This window comes from Crinia signifera, chromosome 9 (assembly GCF_055691185.1).
Source record: "Crinia signifera chromosome 9, ASM5569118v1, whole genome shotgun sequence".
Lineage (NCBI taxonomy): Eukaryota > Metazoa > Chordata > Amphibia > Anura > Myobatrachidae > Crinia > Crinia signifera.
This window is the reverse complement of record NC_139225.1, coordinates 127249691-127271820: the sequence shown is the minus strand read 5'-3', so window position 1 is coordinate 127271820 and position 22130 is coordinate 127249691. Positions and strand designations below refer to the sequence as shown.

The 22130-nt window shown below is 48.0% G+C and overlaps 1 protein-coding gene across 1 annotated transcript; it reads right to left on the bottom strand.

Annotated features, from left to right (window-relative positions):
- Window positions 1-630: 630 nt before the first annotated feature.
- On the bottom strand, window positions 631-21057 carry LOC146035981 (uncharacterized). Its single transcript, XM_083159714.1, has 6 exons — window positions 20593-21057; window positions 11764-11897; window positions 5926-6056; window positions 3928-4042; window positions 1669-1794; window positions 631-873 (listed from the first exon to the last, which is right to left on the bottom strand). Exons 1-6 carry the CDS (start codon window positions 20885-20887, stop codon window positions 742-744), a joined length of 933 nt encoding a protein of 310 aa, XP_083015840.1. The 5' UTR covers window positions 20888-21057; the 3' UTR covers window positions 631-741.
- Window positions 21058-22130: the final 1073 nt, after the last annotated feature.

Genomic DNA, 22130 nt, shown 5'->3' with positions numbered 1-22130 from the left:
GTGTCTGGCACTATGGGCTGGTTCTCTGTCACTATGTGAGTGTGTGTGGGCGGAGTCACAGGCTCCACCCAGCGTTATAGACACACTCACACATTGAGTGACAGATGTAGCCAAATATATGAGATAAAATAATACATGAAAAGCCTTTGTTTGTCCCTCTGTACCTTACTTTGTAGGAGCCCTGACAGAGTCAGCCCTGCCTCTAATTTAAAACCCTCCCATGACGAAGCCACTGCTTCTGTTGTCCTCCATGGGCCTGAGAAGCATGTGATGAGCTCCACCAAGCAGAGTTTAGCACAAGCCTATCAGCCTCTGACCTCTTGTGCAAAGTCTCATGGGACTTAGTCAACTCCCAGCAATGCACTGCACACTTGTGCAGTCAGTGTGCCTTGGCTCCCGATGCTTAGCACCAGTAATCATTGTAACATTGGCAGATAGGCAAAGCTGCAGCACTACCCCACTCCCATGCACAAAACCTTCAGCTAAAAAATTATTAAATGCCAACCACAGGAGGGCCCTAGATAGAGGGGGCCCAGGGGTACTGACCCCCTGTGCCCCCCCCCCCCTTAATCCAGCCCTGCTTGTAGGCACTGCAAATCCTAGTTTAGAACAAATACACAAAGATGGTGGTAACATATTAATCACTAGATTTTATTGTAGAAAATATACTTTTCTGTGACATAAAAATCCCCAACTCTGCTGCCAAATACCAAAACTCTGAATTGTGAGTCCCAGAGGTCATTACACAAGGAGTCTGCGGTTAAAGTCATAGGCGAGCTTCAGTCTTGTCTTGGGCTGGGACCAGTGCTGGAACAGGGACTGCAGGTGATGCGATGGGCTGAATCCAGTGACGTGAACAGATACAGAGGCCACCTGGAGAAACGCAGACAAGTAGTGATCATTGCTATTCTCACTGACCTACTATACATTATAATGTCCTGTTCTACACAAAGTCAAAGAGGTCTATTTACTAAGACTTGGAAAGAGATAAAGTACCAACAAACCAGCTCCTGTTATTTTTCAAACACTTGGGTAAATGTATTAAGCAGTGATAAGGGAGGAGAAATGAGCCAGTGGAGAAGTTGGCAACCAATCAGCACTGAAGTGACATTTATAATTTGTATACTAAAAAATGATAGAGAGCAGCTGATTGGTTGCCATGGCTCCACTGGCTCACTTCTCCTCCCTTATCACTGCTTCATACATCTACCCCATAGCCTGTAACATGGCAGCTGGGAGCCGATTGGCTGGCACTTTGATCTCCTTCCAATTAGTAAGTAGACCCCTTAGTATCTCTTGATAAATAAATAAATGTGAGATAAAGCATGTGGGAAGGACCCTACAGTATTGGGTCAATAATAGTTGAAGCTAATTATCATTTTAAGGGGTGGGACCGGGCTCTTCATATCATTACGCCTCTTTGTGAGAAAATGCTGTATATCATGGGCCAATGGGAAAGGGTGGGGCTAAAATGATGCAATTTGTGTCATTTTAGCCTCGCCCCTCCATATTGAACCACAATTCACAATATTATCTACCCATCCTGTCCACTGCACTAGGACATGGACAGGATGCAGAAGCATCCAGCAGACTACCTTGATAATAAGAAGAGTAGGCAGGTATGCCCCAATATTGTGCGCAGAAAGAGATCTGTGAGAGGTGTCTGACCTTTGTTAGTTTTAGCTCAGCCTCTCGCCCCAATCCTGTGCTCAACTTGTGCGACTGCTGCCTCTGTTTATGGGCTGGAGGGGATGCTTGATACCTGGTTCTGTGTGGTGGATTCTGCGGTGGATTCTGTACAAAGTGAAATAGGAGAATATTAATATATATAGAATGTCCACCTGTGCCAGCAGCCAGAGGCGTACCTAGATATTTGTGGGCCCCGTAGCAAAAGTTTGTAAGGGCCCCCTTTTGGCAACTGATGGTGATAAATGTTTATAAAACATATTACTTAGACAGCAAAGATGGGCCCCCTTCAGCTCTGGGCCCCATAGCAGCTGCACCCCTTGCACCTATGGTAGTTATACCCTTGCCAGCAGCTGAAATGGGCTCAAAAGGGCTGTAACCAATGCTGTGTGGGAGTGGCCAGAGCCGGATTAAGGCGTCGGGGGCCCGGGGTTCTTAAGACAAAGGGGGCCCAAGACTAAACGCACACATAGGATACATTCCACCCAACACACACTACATACATACGGTTGTGGCAGCTCTCAATGGAGCTGCTCCTGATAATATAATCGCAATCGCCGGAGCCCTCTGCCGCCCTCCGCTGGCCTCCAGAAGCTCCCCCACAGCTCCCCCAGTCTGCCCCTACTCCCTGCCTGTCTCCGCTTTAGCTTGTGCGTCCCCGTCAAATGGAGGTCCTGTCTGCCACACACACACACACACACACACTCTGCATACATACATACATACACACAATACACACACAGCATACAAACAGACACATAGAGCATACATTTTCATATATATATATATATATATATATATATATATATATATATATATATATATATATATACACACGCACACAATATACAACCATACATAAAATATACACACATAGAACATACATACAGGACATACAAACATATATATACAAAAACACACGCATACAGCACTTACCAGAAGAGGGCAGGAGAAGATCCCTGAGTGCTGGAAGTCATATGAGCGGAGCTACTGCTGTTACAGGGGCTGTACGTGCTCAATAGCTCCCCCTGCTGGTGTGCCTGTGTTTTGTAGTCACTGCAGAGAGCTCTGCCACGTCCAGAGCTCTCTGTATAGTTCTGCTCAGGGGGGCCCTCAGAGTAGCGTGGGGCTGGGGGTATGTAACCCTTAATCCGGCACTGTGAGTGGCCAGTGCCATGTGGGCGTGTACACCCCCTATACTGTCACCCCCACAAGATTGATTATTAGAAACCAAGGGTGCCATTTAATAGAATGCTATTTCTTCGTACATTTTAAAATAGCGCCGCATATTTAATGAGATGGGAATTTGCTACAAAAAAGCGTGATAAAGTGCGATATAGTGCGATTTTTAGTCATGAAAATCGGCACATTTTCAGACATGTGCAATTTGTGTAAAAAAAAAAGTGGAAAAAAAAACCCAGCGTGGGGTCCCCCCTCCTGAGCATAACCAGCCCTGGGCTCAAAGAGGCGGTCCTGGTTTTATAAAATCATGGGGCAAAACAAATAGAGTTCCCCTGGATTTTAAAAACCAGCATCAGGCTCAAGGGCCTCAAGAGTAGGGGTCCCCTGTATTTCAAGAACCAGCACCGGGTCCAACCAGCCAGCGGGGTAATGCCACAGCCGGGGGGAGACTTTTTACACAAGTCCCCCCAGCCAAAGCATTCATCCCTCTGACCGGTCAGCATGGGCAGGGGTCCTGGGGAAGTGGGGACCCCTAAAAGAAGGGGTCCCCCCTCTCCAGAACTTAAATGTCACCCCAACAGTATACATAATGCATATTCAGTGGGACAGTGGGGCGTTTATCATTTTAGATATTGATATTTCCCTGTGCTCTGTGGAGTTTTTCTGCTCTGATTTCTGTCCAGCATTCATTACATAATGCAGAAAGTAATAATGAAGCTGACCAGTAGCCACCATGCATGGCCAGCAGGAGTCCCGCTAGAGGTCCAAGTACATCACATGGATGGACTCCTTCCAGATTATTGCACGGGCGTACAGTTATACATTCCGGCACAGTAATTGCATACTGCATTTTGGGTGGTAATGCTGTACTGTGCCTAGATCAAATTGAGTATGTGATTAATACTGATACATATATTACTGAAAAGATATATATCTTTGCAAATTCTTCTATAATTTAGCAGATTTGTGCGTTTCATGTATCCTTCCCCTGCATGGTGATTGAATAGGGAGATGCTCACAAGCCTAGGGGTATAATGGGTGGTCTCATGGCACACTCACCTTATCAGTGACAGTGGGATCAATGTGTAGGGATGAGAGGTAGGCGCTGCATAGATGGGACTCCTCCAACTTATACAGACGATCGGGATCTCTAGTGCGGTGGGACAGCCCCCATCTGCAATATCAGTAATTGCTTAAACGTCATATAAGACACACACCAAACACAAAGAAACAAGTCAGATAGATAAACATACAGGGCTGACTGAGTTGGGATCAGAGCAAAAAAGAACAGACCAGTATTTATGAGCTACATGCAAAAGCAGACAATATTTACCCCACATGCAAAAATAATAAATGTATGTGTACTGTACCCCTGTCATTCCTATTACTTGTATAAAGGAGACCAACAGCAACACCTTAAATCTGTGCTGTCTCCATTAGCTTTCATAGTTACCTTGTACTGCTGTATCTCAGGGTTGCCTACCCTCCCGGAATGGCCGGGAGGGTCCCGGAAATCGGGTCCCTCTCCCGGCCCCATGGAAAGGGGACAACCCTCCCGCATTGCCCTTCATCACCGGCGGACACCCCCACCCGGCGGGGGGTCCCCGGGTTGAATGACGCGATCACGGCTTTTTAGCCCCGCCCCCTGCTGTGCAATGCCTGAAATACAGGCATAGCACGGTGGGGGCGGTGCTAAAATGATGAGATCACTATGGGCACGCCCCTAATAGGACAGCCAGCCCTGTGGCTCCACCCCCGAGCCATGATTATTTATCTTTATTTTAAAAATAAAATCCACCTTTAGAGACAGCACACAGCAGGGCGGCAGCAGAAAACAGTCAGCCTCCTCCTCCAGGCTACAACCAGCGCTTGGGAAGGAGTGATGATGATGCTACTGCAGCCAGGGAGGAGGGACTGGAGTGACTCTGCATCAGGGGCAGGGAAGGAGTCCTTATTTCTGCTGCGCAGCAGTGCCGGGAGCCAGCCCGAGCAGCAGCAGCTTGGCCAGGGACTCGGGAGAAGACCGTGGTGATGTGCGTGACATCATCGGCATCGTGACCGTTGCGGCGGGAACTGGGTCAGCAGGCAGGCGCGGGCGCCGGGCAGGGCAGCCGCCGGCGCATGCTGCCCGCTGGGCTGAGGGTTAATTAGTGACTCTGCCGCCCGGACAGGACTCCCGGGTCATGTGAGGAGGTGGGGCGGCGTCCGGAGCGCGTGCTCCACTGGCTCCGCCCTCCCTACGCCTCTGTATATAACTGCATCCAATGGTGCCTACACATGGGGCAATTTCAGGGTCTTTTATAAGCGACCTGACTAGATCACTTAGAAAATGCCCCTACATCGGTCCATGTGTAGTAGTCATAGTGATAGCGATGCACGGTCCAGCCAGCATGCTGGATAAATCTAGTTAATAGCTGGGCAGGGCCAGAGAAGACAGATAACTCAGCCCAAAGCACTGACACATCGCGGTGTTCTAAGCGATCTAGCATACAGTAGCTCAGAAAGCTCAGCAAATCTCCCCGTGTGTAGGCCCCTTAAGGCAGTAGCCAATTATGTAATAGCGGCTGCTACACTCCCTAAATGAAGACCTGTTGGTAAATTCACTAAAGGTAGATTTTATTATTTTATTATTATTAATAGATTTTAAATCAAGAATTTTTTAAAATAGATTTTTAATAGTTAATAGCCTATGAAATGTGAAATACAAGGTTTATTTTTTAATTGACTTATATTGACCTAAACGTACCCGCAGGAGAGGACCAGGGGTGAAATGTAATAGGATGAAAGATTCAGAAAGTGAGAGATTTGGTAAGCAATCTCCAGTTTTTTTTTAAAGCGGCAATCATTTAAACTGCATCATTTAAACAGTGTAAATGATTGTTGCTTTAAAAAACCTGGAGATTTCTTACCAAATCTCTCACTTTCTGAATCTCTCACCCTATTACATTTCACCCCAGGAGCTTGTTTCTGCCCAAAGGAACCATTCCCAAGTGCAGCTGCCAATTTCCCTGTTCCCATCATTCAAACCAGGGAGTACATGTCATGTATGTCTCCTACCGTCTCCAGATCTGTGTGTGTCCGTGGCAGTCATCCTGACGTAAAGGTGATTCCAGGGGCTGAACGACATCTTCTACGTGTGGATGTAACACTGCAGGAAAGCATTGTTCAAATACGTGTCCGGCACTGCTCTGAAACATAAAGGAGGTGGAAAACAAATTTATATTACAGCATTACAGGATCTCCTGAGCTGATTGGCTGGTTGTTTATCACTCTCTAATTTATCACTTTTGAAGCTTGATACATCTGGCCCTCAATCAGCCTATGGGGACGCCGACAGGGGGGTGCTTTGGGTACAGCTATCCTGGGCCCCGGCCTCTGGAGGGGCCCGGGCAGCTGCCCACAGTGACAGCAGCACAGTGCCACCTCCCACCTCCGTGGCCGCACACCGCCTCCCCCACCCAGCGTCCCCTCAGCCAGGCACGCACAACACAGAGTGCAAACTGCAGAGCGCCGAGCCTAGGACACAGAGGGGCTCGGCGCTCTGCAGGCTGCACTGTGCCAGAGAGTGGAGGCATGCAGGAACAAAGCGATGCCACACCACCACAGCTAGGAAAGTAATAGTACTGGGGGGGGGGGGGGTGTTTGCTTAGGTAGCTACTTACCAGTGGCATAACTACCTATTTTGCGCCCCCGCAGCAAGTATAGTTACGCCACTGCTACTTACCTACTGACCTATAGTCACACATGTGCACAGCCACTGGGCATTCAGCGAGGAAGCAGCAAAGGGAATACATTCAAATGCCACTTTGCAACCATGGTCCTGCTTCCTATAGGAAATAGCAGGACTCTGGGAACCAACACCATCTGAAGATGGCATTTGTTGTCCCAGCGAATTCTAAAAACTTACGTTTTCAGAGTTTGCTGAATATTGGGTGTCTTTATAATGACCTTTATAATGAATGGGCCCTTTGCATAAAACCTGTGGAAACTAGTATTTCCGCTTGATACATAAGCCTCTGATTGAGATTAAGGGGGAAATTTACTAGGGGAAATTTACTAAAGGAAATTTGTAAAAAAATAGGTGTATTTGTATCCAGAAATACACTTATTTTTGACATTTAGGGGGAAATTTACCAATATGAAAAACCTAGTTTTTCGTATTGGTATTTTCCCTACGACTGCATACGACTGTTTAAGTCGTATGCAAAGTCGTGTTCCGGAGGGGGATTTACAAAGCAGTCATATACGACTGCTTTGTAACCCACCGATGTCGTAGGAATTCGTATTAGCGGCCGTATATACGGCCGCTAATACGAATTATTTCTAGCAGTCTGCACGGATCAGTCAGATCCGTGCAGGCTGCAATGTGTAAAAAAAAATAGAAAAATAAATAAATAAAAAAAAAAACGGCGTGGGGTCCCCCCCACAGCCGAAACCAGCACCAGGCTGACAGAGCCTGGAGCCGGTAATTAAAAATCAGGGAACCCGACAAATAGGGGTTCCCCGATTTTTAACAACCAGCCCCAGGCTCCTGCTCTGGGGCTGGTTCCCAAAATACGGGGGACAAAATGACTAGGGGTCCCCCGTATTTTAAGAACCAGCCCCAGGCAAAACCAGCCAGCAGGCTAATGCCACAGCCGGGGGGAGACTTTTTATGCAAGTCCCCCCGGCCAAAGCATTAACACTACCGACCAGTCAGCCTGGCCAGGGGCCCTGGGGGAGTGGGGACCCCCCCAATAAAGGGGTCCCCCCCCCTCCAGGACTTACCTGACCAGGCTGAAGCCTGGTGCTGTCCTCGATGCCCCTGGGCGGTGGGCATCGAGCTGATGGTATGGTGTAAAAAATAGAATAAAAACCATTGTCTTTTACTGGTGAACTATGAGTCCCAGCAAGCCTCCCCCGCAAGCTGGGACTTGGAGAACCACAAGTCCCAGCCTGCGGGGCATTAAAGGGCCCGCTGGGTCTTGTAGTGCCACAGTAAAAGAAAGAGTTAAATAAACACACTGACACACGTGAAAAATAAAAGTTTAATACATACATAACACATACATACTGATACTTACCTTTCTTGATCCCGTAGGTAGCCCTGGTCCTGATGTCCTGTGTCGTCCATGTCGGCTGTCTGCGTCGTCCTCCAGGTCCATGTCGACGGTCCGTGTCGTCCTCCAGGTCCATGGCGGGGTCCGGGTCCGAAGAAATCCATGTTGGAGCTGTGGAAGGAAATCCTACTCACCTGTTCCTGCGCTGAAGAAGTCTTCTCTTGATCCGACGTAGTCCAGGTAATCTTCATGCTGTCGCCGGTCCCCGCTGTCTGCGCTGTCTCTGCATCGCGCTGAGGAGAGATGCTGAAGTTTCATATTTGGCGCCTCTCCTCAGACTGAATTCTATTGGCCGCCTAGCGGGCCAATCAGGAGCCGACTTTCTCGGCTCCTGATTGGCCCGCTAGGCGGCCAATAGAATTCAGTCTGAGGAGAGGCGCCGAATATGAAACTTCAGCATCTCTCCTCAGCGCGATGCAGAGACAGCGCAGACAGCGGGGACCGGCGACAGCATGAAGATTACCTGGACTACGTCGGATCAAGAGAAGACTTCTTCAGCGCAGGAACAGGTGAGTAGGATTTCCTTCCACAGCTCCAACATGGATTTCTTCGGACCCGGACCCCGCCATGGACCTGGAGGACGACACGGACCGTCGACATGGACCTGGAGGACGACGCAGACAGCCGACATGGACGACACAGGACATCAGGACCAGGGCTACCTACGGGATCAAGAAAGGTAAGTATCAGTATGTATGTGTTATGTATGTATTAAACTTTTATTTTTCACGTGTGTCAGTGTGTTTATTTAACTCTTTCTTTTACTGTGGCACTACAAGACCCAGCGGGCCCTTTAATGCCCCGCAGGCTGGGACTTGTGGTTCTCCAAGTCCCAGCTTGCGGGGGAGGCTTGCTGGGACTCATAGTTCACCAGTAAAAGACAATGGTTTTTATTCTATTTTTTACACCATACCATCAGCTCGATGCCCACCGCCCAGGGGCATCGAGGACAGCACCAGGCTTCAGCCTGGTCAGGTAAGTCCTGGAGGGGGGGGACCCCTTTATTGGGGGGGTCCCCACTCCCCCAGGGCCCCTGGCCAGGCTGACTGGTCGGTAGTGTTAATGCTTTGGCCGGGGGGACTTGCATAAAAAGTCTCCCCCCGGCTTTGGCATTAGCCTGCTGGCTGGTTTTGCCTGGGGCTGGTTCTTAAAATACGGGGGACCCCTAGTCATTTTGTCCCCCGTATTTTGGGAACCAGCCCCAGAGCAGGAGCCTGGGGCTGGTTGTTAAAAATCGGGGAACCCCTATTTGTCGGGTTCCCTGATTTTTAATTACCGGCTCCAGGCTCTGTCAGCCTGGTGCTGGTTTCGGCTGTGGGGGGGACCCCACGCCGTTTTTTTTTTTATTTATTTAATTTTTCTATTTTTTTACACTGTAGCCTGCACGGATCTGACTGATCCGTGCAGGCTAAAACGCAAATACGACATGAAAATGGTGTTCTATTTTCCTGTCGTATTTGCGTGGGTGTTTTACACCACTAAGCAGCCGTATTATCAGTACGGCTGCTTAGTAAATCAGAAACCACCATTCTTTGAATGGTGATTTCTGTCGTATTCTATCGATGGTGTAGACATTCGTATTTGTAACTACAAATACGAATGTTCCATCTTTAGGACTACGAATTGTTGTATTTTTGGGATTGTAAATCCCGAAAATACAAATTCGTAAAAAAAAGGTGTATTTCTCCCTACGAATACACCTTTTTTCTACGAATCCATTTTGGTAAATGTCCCCCTTACTATCCCGAAAATACGGCAATTCGTATTTTCGGCATAGTGAATGTCAAAAATAAGTGTATTTCTGGATACAAATACACCTATTTTTTACTAATTTCCTTTAGTAAATTTCCCCCTATATTGTTACAGAGAGATCCACGGTGGTGAAGAAACACAGCTAAAAGTTACCCTTTACGCCTTGCTATTGTTATACAGGTTCTAGTAATATTATATTTCAGGATTGCCAACCCTCCCGGAATTTGCGGGAGTCTTCCAAAAATCGGGTCCTTCCTCCCGGCCCCCGGAAGGGTGGGCAACCCTCCCGGAATCAGGGGGACCCCCACTGAGCCCCCCGATCGCGGCATTTATATGCCGCGGGTCTCAGGGGAGGGGGCGGAGCTAAAACGGCATAATTGTGACGTTTTAGCCCCGTCCCCTCCATGGATAACTGTTATTTCGACTATTTGTTGTAATGGGGGTGGGGCTTAATGACGTCACAGTTAAGCCCCGCCCCTAAAACGCGTAATGCAAGATTCCTCTCCGGGCTTCTCCCGGAGAGGATTTTTAGAAAGTCGGCAACCCTGATATATTTCTGGGCTCACAAACTCTGAGAAAGCCCTGAATGAGTGACAATAAAATTAGGGTAAATATAACATTTTATCGCCATTTAGAAGCACATGGACATGATGGAAGGGCTTTTACTAACATTAGAATTAAGTATCAGATGTGATTTTAGAGAAAAAAAACCTAAAGGCGTCATAGCAGAGGGAGATAGCCTGGAGCTATTATGTTCCCCAGTACAATTGCAGGACAATCATAAGTTCCCTCCAAGGTCCATTCTGCATTTAGAAGCATGGACCTTGCTAGTGATGACTAGCTGAAGACGTGTGTGCGTGCATTGTCAGCGACACAGCGGGTACACATATTGTGCCTGACATATTGTCTAGATTGTACCCAGCTCTACTGTCTGCATATTGTACTGTAGGTGGGGATTTTGCCTCTGCCTGGCGTGTGCAGTGAAGGAGTTAAGAGAAGACCAAGGTTGTTAAACTGAGTATCTGTGAGCAGTGGCACAAGGGGGGGTACTGTTTACCCAGGCCCGGGTCTGATGGAGGGTCCAGGGTCCTGCTTCCCCCTCCCACGTTGCAGGGAGGCAGCTGCTGCCTCTCTCTCTCTCCCTGTGTGTGCAGGATCCCACCCACCTGTTCGCTGCCCGCACAAACAAATATTTTTTCCTCACAGAGGCATGCCCATGGCCCTCCGGCAAGGGTTAAAGTGAGGGGGAACAGAGTGGAACTGAGTTCCACCACCTCTAATGGTGAGGTGGAACATTTTAATCTCCACATTGGCCCTGCACGGTAATTCTCACAGAAAAGCATTCTAGTTTGCAGGAGGATGCCAAAAACCCTACCACTGGCCCTGTCTGCCTAATGGGGAGGAGGGGAGGGGGTAATTAGGTGGCATAGAGAAATGCATGACCACTTTACGCCCTGCCTGGTAACCACGTTCCTCCATGTGGCCGCTTCCCCTTTATCTTACTGAGGCCCAGTCGTCCTGTTGGCACCTGTCTGTGAGTAAAACCCAGCTGCAATCTGTGTTGCACGTTTGTTCACGTTTTGCCCAAAAATGATCTCTGTGAGGCAAGAAACTCATAAAGTCAGATCATTACAAACAGGAGCGGAGTGGGATGGAAAACCAGCCCGGGAAACTTCTGGAAGCAACCCTCATGGTGGTGGTGTCTGTTGAAGGGGTGGGATCCTTCCTCATAAGGCCTGACTGTAAGTTGGACACAGTTGCAGCCGTCCTTGTGCCTTTTCCATGCTAACTCCACTGTGAATAATGACTTTCCCTTATATCATGGGTAGATTGGATATTTAAGGTGGCCCTGGATAAAGTTCCAAAAATTGTCCACCTTACACACCCACATCGCCAGCCAGCCACCTTCTACCCCCTAACGCCCCCACATCACCAGTCTTTCACCTTCTCCTGGCCACAGCCGGCCCCTCTGGCCCGGCGGGGATCTTCCCTGTGGCTTGAATTGCCATTTATTTGAATTTACTCTTGTTATAGTCAGGCTCACTTTGTCTATAGAACTCTCTCTCCTACACAACGTTGTGCTGTCCTCACACCACCAGCGGCCTCCATGTTGTGATGTGTGTGTTTCCTGTCCATCTGCTTCATCGTTTTCTCCATCCCTGAACGCCACCCAGTTCTCTGCGGAGGGAGAATGTCGTCATTTGGAGCATTTGTAATAGTTCACATCACTTATTTTTACAAACAGTAATAGACTTAGGGGTGTAAATAGCTAGAAACCATGTTCCTGGTAATATTACAGGAAAAGAGGCTTGCCAAATATTGGTCTACATATTGGGGCCATTTACTACGTTCCCATAGCTACATAGCTTCTTTAGATAGCAGTAGATCTGCATATTTTAGGGCTTCCTCTCCGATACCCATAGTCAGTAGTGCCAAGAGAGGCGGGAGGGGGTCCTAATTATCCGGGCCCAGGTCAGACGTAGCAGCCCAGTGGGGCCCCCATTATCTGGCAAACACATCTGCAGAAGCTCTTCTCAGCCTAGCAAACGCTGCTGTGTGCTAGGCTGCAGTGTGACCGTGGAGGTGCTTAAAGTACATTTATTTCTGTATTTGATTCTATGGTGCATGGCCACACCTCCTGCAATTAGGCCACGCCCCTGAAGAGTACATGGGCCCAGACAGGCTCTTATTCACACTTGAATGGCCCAATGTCATGCACCTTGTCAGAGCCCATGTATGTTTCAGCAAGGGACATTTCGCCCATTTCAGACCTGCTTGTTGGGCCGTAAGAGTTCGGAGCCCAGCGAGCAGGTAAACGCCGCCCTGCCAAGCTCCCACCCCCTCGGGTGACATTTACCTGTTCGCTATGTTGTGATTAAATGCAGCCTAGCGACCATCTGAATCAGGCCCCATATTTCTTCTGTTTTTCTGAGTTCATTAATGGCACAGGTGCTGTCACTGTTGTTGTTGTTACTGTACTGTTGCTGCTGTTAGATTTTTGCTATTGTGTCTAAATTGCTGCTTTTAGCTGTAAACTTTGTACAAATACCAAACACTGCAGGAAATGTAGGTGTCAGGTGACCAGAGATCTCTACAGTATGGATCCAATAGTGACAGATGCAGACTGGCATAATGATATCCAATGAGAATATCCACAGTTATCATGTCGACACCACACTGTTGACACTAAAATGACAACATGGGTCAACAAGTCAACAGCCTTCATGTCCACATTTGAAATGTTCTCAAAATGCCAACTAGGGATGCCAATATCAGGATCGGGGGAATCTCAGGATTTACGGCAAAAATTGCCTGGTTTGACCCTTTTCTATCGGGCAGTGCTGAGTAGCAGACACTGCCTGGCAACCAGGTGGTTGTGTGGCTGTGCAGCATGATGTTAACATGGAGGACCAATTCGCCACGTTAGTAACATGTGCTTTGAAGATGTTTCTGTCATCTGCACTCTACAAGTGATTCAACGGGACTCACGGGGTTATTTTGGTTCACTCTATCTGACAAATTCCTTCTTAGATGGCCAAAACCATGTCCACTGCAGGGGGGGCAGATGTAACGTGCAGATAGAATTATATTTGGGTGAGTTATTTTGTTTCTGTGCAGGGTAAATACTGACTGCTTTATTTTTACACTGCAATATAGATCTCACTTTGAAGTAAAACCCCACCCAAATCTAATTCTCTCTGCACAAGTTACATCTGCCCCCCCCCTGCAGTGCACATGGTTCTGTCCATCTAAGAAGGAATTTGTCAGAAAGAGTGAACCAAAATAACCCCCTCAATGAGGTCATCACCAAATCTTTGCTGCTGGGACTAAATTAACTTGATTTCAGACACAGGACCGATTCAGACATGCTCTCCAGGCTGTGTTTATTCAGAGCCAAGTGAGCAGGTTAACACCGCCCCGCTGATAGTACAACCCTCCCGTTGCCCGAATCCCCTTGCTACGCTGGAAGCCGATATGTACTGTGAGGTTATCAGACTCACTGTAAATCTGTAATTACTATATTTTATTAGGTGTAGTAATTAATGTACTATTTTAGTCCGTCGGTACCCTCATATTCCCCATAGATGTTTCTATTCCCCATATCTGTGTGTACCATAGTATTAGATGCTGTTAAGCAAATCTGGTCGGACAGGAAATAACCTTGTGGTGAATTCTTTCCTGGGTATGTCCAATTACCATACTTTTGTTCCTGCTATCAACAGGAAATGTTCACAGGGGGTAATCAGGACATAACCAAATTACCTTAATTGTATTTACACTCCTTTGTGCCTTTCTGGACTCTAGTAGACTCTTTGGGGCCTGACCCAGCAGGGAGGGGCAGCAGCAGTACCTGGGAGGGGGGATAAACCTGACTCTTGAATCCACCAATCGAGATCGAGTGCAAGCCCACTGATGGTATGGAGACGCGTGGGAAATTAGAAGTTTTTAAAAATGACTTGCACACAAGCCAGGAGGGAGATTTTTATGGACTGTCCTGGACTAAGAGGTTGTGCTCTGTCTGGGTATCGTGTGGACTTATCTGCTATCACTGCTGTGTGGAGGAGTGATAGTTTTGTGCTTTGGAACTGCTGCTACAAGGACTGCCATTGGACTGCTACCCGATAACATTTATATGCTACATTTGCCTCTTGTTCCTGTCTTTATCTACATGTGTGTGCTGTGATAAAAATAAACCATATTTTGGTTTCATCTGCTCGGTGTCTGAGTGATTGAGGAACCCTGTATCCTCACATTTGGCGGCAGCGACAGTGGGATCTCATTCAGACACCAACCATCGAGCACAGAAAGCACAGAGAACAGAGGATCAGACCATATGTAAGGAAACGGAAAATGCAATAAGGTGATGTTCAGCAAGTGAGCAGGTGTCAGTCCTGTGGAAAGGGAAAATGTTTCCAAGGAAAGAAAATCGATGCCTCAAGACCCCTGGAGTGGAGGAGCTCAGGGATGGAGGTTCTTCAGTGTATCGGCAGGCTGGGAAGCCGGATCTGTTATTTATTGTCAGAAAAATGCAGTATATCTGGGAGTACTGGGAAGAAGCTCAGCAGATGATCAGCGGGTGGAGAGTATCCAGCATACAGGACAAGTTGTGTTACCTGGGGGATGCATTCCTGCATTGTAAAGGTCAGGCCACCTCGTGGAATCTGCTGGGGGAGCCAGAGTTTGTAGAATTTACAGAGGAAGTGATTGCTACAGTTACCCAGATGCTACAAAGAGGACAATATTCTGAGGCTGAAGGACAAGTCCAGAATAAATTGATGCCCCAGATAGAACCAGAGGAAAGGTCTAGAAGGGGGCTACTGCAATCTGGGCAGACAACCGAGGGGTCTGCCACAGAATTAATTGTTACCACAAGAGAAGGGTCGTTGTCAGGGGGGCCCCTAACTGCCCTTGAAGAAATGAGTATGGAGGAGCTGATAGCAGAATGTCAGCTGCGAGGTATACCCATCCAATCCTGCACTCGCGGGGAAATCCTTCAGCAGATCCTTCACGATCAGGGAGATCCTACAAATGCATTTGCTGATTATCGGGCATGGATCCTCCATTTCGGTGCACAGTTGAGTGTGTGGGAACAATTGCAGTGTCTGGAGGAGTGCTTCGTGGTGGCAGAGGAAGAGGCGATTGATCGCGGGCTCCTGGATACCCCAGCATGGCAAGATCAGTGTCGCAGGGGGCGTGATGAAAGGCACCGCCTGCAACAGCTTCTCCCACAGCCTAGGGGAGAAGCTGCTCAGTGTTCTATACAGGGGGAAGGTTATCCCCAAAATGAAGGAAGTTGGGCCTGTGAGCCAGGCACCCCGGGAGGAGCTGCACTACTGCTTCCCTTTTGCTGAGGTGGGAGATGCAGAATTATTAACCTGCTGCCAGGGGATCTATGAGGACTGCGTCCAGGAGGAGATCACCGAGGTTAGAGGAGTATCCGACAACATCCAGGCCACAAGCATACCAGTCGCAGATGATGTCGTGCTTCAGGCTGCCCAGCATATTCAGCTGGGGAAGGTGGTTATCCTGGAGACTGAGGACTGCGCAGAGGAAGCGGCAGGTGAGACCCAGGCTTTTGAGGAGGTAGGACTGGCCTTGGACCAGCCTGCCCTGCAGCCACCAGCGGAATTGTTCCTGATGGAGGGTCCCTTCTCAGCCCTGGGCATTGAGACCAAATGCTGTACTGAAATTTGCCATGCCCCTAGTTTGGGTTTGAGGGAGGAAGGACTTGACAGAGTGGCAGAAGTGCCAGGGCCAGGGCTCCGATATTGGGCTGCCGTTTGGCAGATGTTCCTTGGGCAAGAGGGGGAGGTGGAAACTGCTCCCTGCCCCATTGTGCCAGAGACAAAAGTATTAGCACACCCTATAGGTGTGCCCGGTGTGAAAGTTTACGATGTTGCAGAGGGGGGGGGTACCCAGCATTTGAGGACGGGGGATTGCTAACTCACTTGTTAGTTAACATGCATAACTTATATTGTGATATTGCCCTTGCTGATTCTGCAAACCAGCCGCCTCTTCCAAGATGGGTTTGGTATGATGTCACTCTGTGGGACTCAGGTGGTGCGCCTCTAGCCCAGATTCTCTGCTCTGAATCACACTACAGGTTGTTATTGGTTCCAGAACAGCTTGGTACCGGGACTACAATAGTAGGGGAAGGAATGTGAGGTTATCAGACTCACTGTAAATCTGTAATTACTATATTTTATTAGGTGTAGTAATTAATGTACTATTTTAGTCCGTCGGTACCCTCATATTCCCCATAGATGTTTCTATTCCCCATATCTGTGTGTACCATAGTATTAGATGCTGTTAAGCAAATCTGGTCGGACAGGAAATAACCTTGTGGTGAATTCTTTCCTGGGTATGTCCAATTACCATACTTTTGTTCCTGCTATCAACAGGAAATGTTCACAGGGGGTAATCAGGACATAACCAAATTACCTTAATTGTATTTACACTCCTTTGTGCCTTTCTGGACTCTAGTAGACTCTTTGGGGCCTGACCCAGCAGGGAGGGGCAGCAGCAGTACCTGGGAGGGGGGATAAACCTGACTCTTGAATCCACCAATCGAGATCGAGTGCAAGCCCACTGATGGTATGGAGACGCGTGGGAAATTAGAAGTTTTTAAAAATGACTTGCACACAAGCCAGGAGGGAGATTTTTATGGACTGTCCTGGACTAAGAGGTTGTGCTCTGTCTGGGTATCGTGTGGACTTATCTGCTATCACTGCTGTGTGGAGGAGTGATAGTTTTGTGCTTTGGAACTGCTGCTACAAGGACTGCCATTGGACTGCTACCCGATAACATTTATATGCTACATTTGCCTCTTGTTCCTGTCTTTATCTACATGTGTGTGCTGTGATAAAAATAAACCATATTTTGGTTTCATCTGCTCGGTGTCTGAGTGATTGAGGAGCCCTGTATCCTCACATGTACGCTTACACATCCACTTGCAAGCACCCGCACAGAGGAAAAATCCTTTGATGGTTACTTACCATGGAAGGATTTCCCCTCTGCACGCAGCTGAATGGAAGCTCGGGACTTACTTTTCGGCTGCGTGTTTTTCTCCGGATTGGGGGCGGGTTCTGACATCATGTGACATCACCCACCCGCCTGAGTAGGCAGGGGAATGCCTGCGTTTCCTGTGGCCGCCCAGCGTTTCTATGGGGGCGCACACCGTTTTTGTGGGCATGGCCATGAAACGCCGGGTGTCCACCACGGAACGCCCCCTGCCTGTCAATCACTGTGTGAGCCCCCGGCTATTGAAAATATCGCTGAAGGCACAAAGAAAGCTTAAAAAAAAATTGTGGTGACCATCGACCACACTCCCGTCGCTCTAAGGATGACATCTAACTTCCGCTACTGTCGATCTAGACGCGTCAACTATTTTTAGGCATCTAACTAGATGGGATTGACTATGGGTGGAGGTCCATAACATGGTCGATCTAGACGCGTCGACTATTTTTAGGCATCTAACTAGATGGGATTGACTATGGGTGGTCATCCATAACATGGTCGATCTAGAGAGCGTTGACTATTGTTAGGCATCTAACTAGATGGGATTGACTATGGGTGGTGGTCCATAACATGGTCAATCTAGAGAGCGTTGACTATTGTTAGGCATCTAACTAGATGGGATTGGCTATGGGTGGAGGTCCATAACATGGTCAATCTAGAGCGTTGATCTGCTATACCATAACCTTAGAGGGGTTACAGCTATGGTAAACACTTATCACAGGGTTGCCTACCCTCCCGGAATGGCCAAGAGGCTCCCGAAAACCAGGTCCCCTCCTGGCCCCCCAGAAAGCTGGGCAGTCCTTCCAGATACCGGCGGCACCCCCTGAATCTCCCCCATGGAAGCGTTTATTTCCTGCGATTAGCTTAATTTTGGGGGGAAGGGGCAGGGCTAAAGATGCAAATCGCATCATTTAGCCCCACACCCTCCCCGAAGACCCGCGAATTGCGGCATTTGCCTTACTGGGGGGCGGGGTTTGATAATGTCTACTTCAGGCCCCGCCCCCTAAAGTACTGCTGGCAGTCTCCTCTCCAGGCTTCTCCCGGAGAGGAGACTTTAAAAGTAGGCAACCCCGACTTATCAGGACTGTTGGGATTCCGGCTGCTGGTAATATGAACCCAACCCATTCTAAAATGGCTCTGGGATAAATGGTCGACGATGTCTAGTTTGACAGTCACTAGGTCGACCACTAATGGTTGTTTACAATAGTTGGGTTCTCTGCTAGTACAGTGTCACCCTCTTGAAAATTTTATGTTGCTGTGAAAAGCATAATTTGGTACTTATGTAGTATCTGGGCTGCCGATTTTTTGATTGTATGCCTTAAGTTAAGGCATACAATCAGATGCGATGCGATGCGATATCGCATCGCATCGCATACGATGCGATACGATGCGATGACCCGATTTTTCCATAGGATTCAATGTTAAAATGGACTGAGTCCATTTTAACATGGAATTCAATGGGAAAAAGGGGTCCTTTTCATACCCCTACTATCCAAGTGGGCATGGAGTTGGATATAAACCTGTGGCGAGCGTAGCGAGCCACCGAGCCCGAAGCGTGGCGAGCGAAGCGAGCCCCGCGAGGGGACGGTATTCTGTGTCCCCTCGCGGGGCTCGCTACGCTCGCCACGCTTCGGGCTCGGTGGCTCGCTACGCTCGCCACAGGTTTATATCCAACTCCATGCCCACTTGGATAGTAGGGGTATGAAAAGGACCCCTTTTCCCATTGAATTCCATGTTGAAATGGACTCAGTCCATTTTAACATTGAATCCTATGGAAAAATCGGGTCCATCGCATCGCATCGCATCGCATGCGATTTGGTCGGGTGCGATGCGATGCGATGGACCCGATTTCAAAATCGGCAGCCCAGTTACTACATAAGTACCCATAATTTATATATTATTTAAGTGGGGTTTCCCTCCTGGCATTCGGACTCTCCACACATCAGCATTCATAGAATTTAAATGACTATATTAGATGTATGGATCTGACACCTACAAATAAGAAAGGGGTGGCATTCATGGCTGGCGTAAATTCATATTACACTGGTATGTACACACGGGGACACCCTGCGATTCTGACTATACTGTATAGTCAGAATCGCATCAGTATCGCATGCAGATCGCAAGGGTTTTAACCCTTGCGATCCTGATGCGCGCTCCCGTATTGCAGCCAGAAAGTCTTGGCTGCCTTGACTATATAGTGTAGATCTGCACTATATAGTCAAAATTGTATGCCATCTCATGCATGCCGTGCGATCCGATCCGATCGCATCGGAGATCGCATCGCACGGCACATCTCAAGGTGCCCATACACGTTGCGACTATCGCATCCGTTTTGTACTTTTAAAGTACAAAACGCATCTCATGTGCGATAATCGCGCCGTGTACCTGCGGGGATGCGATGCGCGTCCCCGCAGGTACAATATTGTAAAACACAAAAAGTATCTGCATGCAGTACTTTTTGTGCTTCATTGCATCGCATCAGTACAGGAGTACATACGATGCGATGTCCATTAGTAGTTATCAACTTAAAAAAAAAAATTGGATCCCATCGCATTGCATCGCACCCGCACATGTAGGGGGTTGGCATCGCATCCCCCTACAAGTGCCAGAATTGCACGGCACATTTTAGCCCCGTACACACCATAAGTTTTCTGTTTCAAAATGTTTAACCCATTGTATAGAAAAAAATGAATGCGCTGTCCATTACACAATCAACCCCATCGCTCAGATTGTTTAATAATAGAGGCAACACAGGAGTCACTCATTGTAAATATAATGGATGTAAAGTGAGGGGCTCTACCATCCAGTGTAAACCCCTGACACCTGGCAATTACACTCTGCATCAGTTCCTGACTGGCCGAATCACAGTGTATCACACAGCAGGGCTGTTATACTACAGTGCAGAGTATATTGTTATTACCTACACAGCACGCAGTACAAGAAACATACACTTTATTCCCAGGTCACACATTATTATCTCTGCATATACACTGTAGCATTATGGGAGATTAGGGGAACTGCTGTGCGGGGGTAAGGCCATTAATCTTAGCTTAGCAGATATGGCATGTGATACGGCATGTGATATTGTGTTTCTCTGTTATGTAAAGTGCCAGTTGTGAACCGTACACAATAACTACATCCGTGTAATATGAACAAAAGACATATGCCGTTTACAGAATGTGTGGAAACAATGTGAGATAAAATGCACATGTCTGCTTAGCATGATACATACCTGACCGCATGACGTAGACCTGTTACCATACTACATGCATGTGCAGTCATTTCTGTGTATAACAAAGCAGCAATACTCATCGGCTTTGAGAAATGACACATACTGTAGACTGGTCCTTACCTTCAGGCCCACATCCCTGTAGGCCACTTATGTGCCAGTCATTCACCCCCTCTGTCTCATTCTGCTGCTGTGTCCCTTGGAAATCACCCCAAAGCACCAGGGACCCCTCGTTCCTTGTCTCCTCCGTCTCCTGCACCCCTTCTCCTTCCACGGCTCTGGTTCCCAATGGGTTTCCCATCGTGGTATCGACATTCCCAGCGTCCTCTCGGTGTTCAGCTGCAGCAGCCATGGTGTGGCTAAGAAATGTGTCCGCTTTCTTGTGTGGGGTCCTGCAAGACCCCAGAAACGTCCTCATTCGCCCGAGCTTAGCTGATATTCCTAATAATGAGAGGAACAGCTCATAGTGTATTCATCTTAATTCCCCTCCCTTCATTTTCTGTGCTCCCCCTGCCGCTCTCTGCCTCTCAGAGGAGAAAAGCTGTTTTCTCACATTATACAAAAGCAGTACTGCCACCTAGCAACCCGGCCAATTACCATCATAATCCCACGAGCAGGAGATGTACAGTATATACCGCTATACACACACACACACACACGTAGCCCGAAACTGTTCACAGTGTATTTATTAAGCATCAACAAATAACTGCAGCCATGGATGGCAGAACCAGCAGCCACCTCTACAAAGAAATGCTGCTGTTTGGATTGCTTGAATACATTCTTGTTTGATTCTTTGTGAATATAGAATGCTTCATTTATCCGCTGCACCGCCCTATCTATAAAAATATATTGTCTAGATGGCTATTTATCAATATTTTTTGCAGAATATCCAACAAAAACACCCTTTTGGGGGGCCCCTGCAAATAATAAGTATCCCTCGAATGTATCTGCAAGGGACCGACACAGATATCGGACAATTTTCAACCACAAAGGCTGTATTTTTGACTATTTTACCAAACCATACTGGGGGCTGATTGCCAACAGCATCTGTATTGGCACATCTTGGCGATAGTAGGTGTCAGCGGTGTGCGATGGAGGTCAGTCCACACAGCAGGTAAACGGATACCCCTTTCAGACCGCACTTTTTACCAGTTATGTTGCCTTTTTTTAACGTTTTAAAACGGTAATTTGTGCAGTCTGAAAGGTGCAGAGTGAATTTACCGGTTCTATTGAACTGGTATTTCTAAACAGTAATAAAGCAGGGTCCTACCCGTTTCAGACCCGATTTTTTCATCCTCTGTTTTCTATGGGTTAAAACGAGTTCAGTGTTGTGAAGGAACAAAAACTGCATTTGAAATACCGTTTAAGGACAGAGGGCGGGATTCTCTAATATTCGCCGCTCAGCTCCGCCCCCCTTCGCATACATAATTATCGCATATGCACTAACATATGCGATAATTATGGCAAAGGACAGCTCTTGCGTTAAGAGCTGTCCTTTGTGGTGAGAGTCGCCGGGTCCCGGCGGCTCCCCCCTCCCTCCCACACCCGGCGCTGCTGCGCCGGGCTCTCCTCCTCCCTGCACCCGGAAGAGGATCAGTGCAGGGAGGAGGTCACACAGGTGAGGGGGGAGGGGGCGATGCGGGGCAGCGGGGGTCCGTGCG